The sequence below is a fragment of the Juglans microcarpa x Juglans regia genome, chromosome 5S (assembly GCF_004785595.1).
Source record: "Juglans microcarpa x Juglans regia isolate MS1-56 chromosome 5S, Jm3101_v1.0, whole genome shotgun sequence".
Lineage (NCBI taxonomy): Eukaryota > Viridiplantae > Streptophyta > Magnoliopsida > Fagales > Juglandaceae > Juglans > Juglans microcarpa x Juglans regia.
In genome coordinates, this window is record NC_054603.1 from 21,383,878 (window position 1) to 21,388,665 (window position 4,788).

Consider the following 4,788-nt stretch of genomic DNA (forward strand, 5'->3'; position numbering starts at 1 on the left):
GTGTGGCTCCTTGGAAATTCGAAATCCTCTTCACTTTCCTAGGAAATTTAAGAATATCCTTGCATGGAAGCCATGTGTCAAAGCTCATTCTTTGTCTTTCCTTGGGAAATCCAAAAGATCCTCTGCATGAGTGACATATGGCATGACATTTTGTCAAAATTCAAAATCCTAAGAGGCTCATTGGGTATGCTCCCCCATATGGTCTAGATTCAATGAATCTCTAGGGAAAAATTGCCATTTGATAAATCTTAACCCTAGGCTTGAACCTTGTAGACTTGTGCATGCTTGTCAATTGGCAAAAGGCATGTAGGATGTGCGTGTGTGTTCCCCATGCATCCTTCCCTTTCCACATACGCCTCTTCCTTTTCCCATGTGTGTTTTCCCTTTTCCCATGCATCTCTTCCTTTTCCGATGCATGTCCCTTACTCTTCCCTAAGTAAGAAGCTTCTTCTTCCTATGCATGTTCCCTAGGTGGCTCTTCCATTTCCTTATGCTTCTCAAGAACTCAAAACATGACATGTGACAATGTGGTGGTCGAAACCCTAGAGTACAAGGGTAATTTTCGTGCATTGTCTCTTCCACTCCCTTCTAGAACCTTTTCCTCTACTTATACATGAATGACAATTGGCAAAATGTCAGAATATAACTTGGGTGGGCATGGGGTTTAGGGATCCGAAAGTCTCTTAGTGTTCCAATGTAAATCTTTTAGAAAATCTCACATTTTTCATCCCTATGCAAAATCTTATTGGAACTCTTCACTAAGAATAAGTGGCGTGAGGTGGAGGTGCTTCGGAGGGTGAGTGGTGTGCACAACTCATTGGAACTTACAAAAATCTTGTTGGTGCTTGTGTAGTCCATTGGGGTTCTCGAAACCATGTCCTCTCATTTTTCTTATCCATTTTTACATCTAAGTTCAATGTATTTAGATGTGAGGTGTGCATATGAGATATGTGGCATGTGGGTAGGTGAAATGGGCGTGTGCCCTAGGTGTGTACGAACCCTACATCCTCCTCCATCTCCTTAGCTTCTTCCAGAAACCTTGAAGTATGTTTGCCAAGTGGCACCAATTTGCTAACCTAGGTGCTTCTTCCCTAGGTTCCAATTCCCTATGCAAGATTTTGCCCTTTCCCAAGACAAAACTCTTCACCTTTCATTTGCATGCATGACACTTGACCAACTCTTCTAGAAAGTCGAATCCTTCATTGCTTCTTCCACTTTTTCTTCTAGAAATCCAATGCGTGCGTGACAAGTGTCTTCATTGTTTTTTCCCAAAGTTTCAAATGAGAAGTGATTTTCTTAAAATGACCAAAAACTCAATCTTGAAGCCAAGTGACGCTATCTCCTTGCCTAGAGGGTAAATTTGGGCATTCCAAAGCCAAAGTCCTTAATAGGCCGAATTGCTATGTGCATTTTCTTCTATTTTTCTCTTGTGGGTTTTTTAACTTAAAACTCCAAGATCTAATTCAACAAAAATAGAAAGTGGCCTAAAGAATTCTTTCAACACTTACCCATTAACCCAAATAAATAAATAAATAGATAAATAATATCCACAAGAATTACGAATGGAATCTTAGAGAAAATCCGAGGCATCCCTTCGGCTGAGCGCGAAGTAGTTGATTGTGATTAAGAGGATGTTTGGTAATTTTTTTATTTTTTTTAATTTTTTTTATCTCATTTCATCTAATCTCATTCCGCCTCATCTCATCTCATCATATCTTATTTTCTTCCCAAACATTACTCAAATACAAACATTTTCAAACTAATTATTACAACTTTACCAAACTTTCAAATAAAATATAGAAAACAATTTAATTTTTCAAATCTTAAAATAAATATAATATTAAAAAATTATATTCTAATAATATTTTAGCTTTATAATAATTTTATTCAAACTTTTTGTTTCTCATTGTCCAAAATCTCATATAACATAATAACTTAAATCATTTTATTACTATTCACAAACTATTTTTCTACTATTTACAAATTATTCATTTCATCTCATTTCCTAAACATCTCCTTATATGTCCTCTTTTTATAGCATTAAAGCAGCATTAAAGTAGAAGGAGAGTCGCACTATAAAACGTCTAATGAAGAGATTGAAGAAGCAGTGTTGAATTCTGTCTCCTTTTCTTTTTTGAGTCAGGTTCTCAAAACATAATAGAAAATAAGGTTTTCTAAGGTCTCTTTTAGAAAATGAGATGAAAAATCTGTAAATAATAGTGAAATAATTTGATTTATGATATTTTATTGGGTTTTGAGAAAATAAAGAGAAATTTGAATAAAATTTTTATAAAATTAAAATATTATTAGAATATAATTTTTTAGAGTAATGCTATACACCACATTCTCATCTCACTTTCATATCATTATATAAGATGTAACACATTTATCATCATTAGATGATAAAGAATCATCCAATAAAGAATCATCTACTGATAATAAATGTGTCACATCCTACTACATTGTGATATGAAAGTGGAATAGTAGTGTGGTGTATAAAATTTTCTAATCTTTTAGTATTATTTTTGTTTGGAATTTGAAAAAATTGAATTATTTTGTGTTTTGTTTGGAAATTTGAGAAAGATGTAATGATTAAATAAAAAAATTTGAAATGCGAAATTGAAAAGTGTTTGTATTTAAACAATATTTAGAAAAGAAATTATGAAATTTTTTAAAATGAAATGATATAATTTGTATTCCGAAACGAGACCTAGCTTTTCTTTCCGAAGTAGAGCTACCTTGCCAGTTGCACCGTACTGATATAAAAAGGAGATGAAGGGTGAAAGAAACATAAGAATCAAGTCTTGACTCTTGAGGGAGTAAAGTACTCGAGGAAAGGTAAAATAGAAAATAATGTCAACTATTTCAGGGAAGATCAGGCACTTATCTAAATTAGGTCACTTCAATTACTATAATGAATTTTTAATAATTTTTTTATTAAAAAAATGAGAGAGTCGTAAATTTAGGTCCCGTTTGGATGTTGAGTTGAGTTGAGATGAGTTGAGTTCTTTATGAATAGTAGTGAGTTGAGATGATGAAGTGAGTTTTATAGAGCTCACCTAAAATGAGTTTAGATATATTTGGATGTTAAGATGAGTTTAAATTATGAGTGTTCATCCTGGTTCCAACCCAGGAACTCGGGTGTACCAGGACCGGAACCCAGGTCTTGAACCTGGACCGGGTTGGTCGGGGTCAGACCCTGGCTGGAACCCAGGTGAATCCAGGTTTTTCAAAACCAAGATTCCGGGTTCCGGGTTGAACCCAGAGTTTTTTTTTTTTTTTCCAAAAGCTTTTTTATTACTAATTGGATTTCAAATATTTTGTCTCCATTTAGATGCATTTGTATAAGAAGTTTTTATCAAATTCTCTTACAAAATCAAACTCTAACATGAAGGGGCTTGCAAATGTAACTTTTCATGAAGTTCATATTGCCATTATGCTACAATACAACATAAGCTTAAAAGACTCTCACTGATCCATATGCTTTATACAAGTGCGCACACTATTGGGTTCGCTCAATGCTTTACATTCAAACTTTGCGCACACTGGATGCATCCCTCCTACAAACTTTGCAAAGCACATGCCTAGAAGATGATGCTGATTCTGACACCAAATTGTCTCTCTTGGATTCAGTCACTGCAAATAAATTTGATAACATCTATTACAAAAACCTTGTGAACAATTCTGGGCTACTTCAGTCAGACCAAGCTCTTATGGGGGACAATAAAACCACTTCAATGGTCATTAACTATAGCAAGTTCCATTATCTTTTCTATAGGGATTTTGCAGCATCAATGGTGAAGATGGCCAGCATAGGTGTGCTTACAAGACAAAGTGGAGAGATTAGAAAAAACTATAGAGTGGTGAACTAAAACCTATGTATGTGAAATACACATCGTGCAATGTAATTTTGGAAAAAAAATTAAAATAAGAAATAATAAAAGAACTTACATTATGACCAATGAAAAAAAGTCCACCAATCAGGTTTGCCAATGCCAAGGCTACAATGTTCACTGCAATACGACATAAATATATTTGTGCTTAGAATTTCATCTTACTTGCAAAGAAAATAGTTGTAGCCTCTAGATTATGTAAGAAGAAAGTACTTACTCTAGATTTTTTTCAGCATGAATGGGAAGAGAGACTCACAGCAGCCTCTGTTGAAGATGAAGCTACATAATCATCTAAAAAAATATTAAAAATGAGTTAGATAGATAATAAACCGAGATAGATAGATATTAAGAAAATATTTCAAGTTTCAAACTTACCTTCAAGATCTATCGACGTATTCTTCCAACTCCTGGATGTCGACATGTTTGGTCCTTAACCAATTTTGAGTGCAAATGAGAGCTTCGACGGTCTCTGGAGACAATGAACTCCTAAAAGTATCCAAGATGCGTCCTCCAGTACTAAATGCGAACTCTGAGGCAACAATGGAAATGAGGGTGGCTAACACATCATGTGCTACCTCAGCAAGAACATGATAATTGGTGGCATTAACTCTCCACCAATCCAAAATATCAAAATTGGGTGATTTTTGTGCACACCCCTCTGACAAATACCGATCTAGTTCTGATCTAAACTCCATAAACCCTTGCTCCAGAAGAAATTTCTCTAACCTGATATCAAATTTAGTCGAGATGGTAGTAGAAGTAGAAGTAGTGCTTGGCCTCCCTTGAGCCACATTAGAACTCCCCCCCACTACTGATGGGAACCAAACGAAATTTGTTATACTGCTCAATCAAGCGGCTTAACAAGAGTTTAACCTTGGCCTCTATCATATCCGCC

The 4,788-nt window shown here is 35.0% G+C and overlaps 1 protein-coding gene across 1 annotated transcript; it reads left to right on the plus strand.

Moving 5' to 3' along the window:
* Window positions 1-3,105: 3,105 nt before the first annotated feature.
* On the plus strand, window positions 3,106-3,872 carry LOC121267193 (peroxidase-like). The gene is made up of 2 exons (XM_041171054.1): window positions 3,106-3,214; window positions 3,634-3,872. The coding sequence occupies exons 1-2, from the start codon at window positions 3,106-3,108 to the stop codon at window positions 3,870-3,872; spliced, it is 348 nt and encodes a 115-aa protein (XP_041026988.1).
* Window positions 3,873-4,788: the final 916 nt, after the last annotated feature.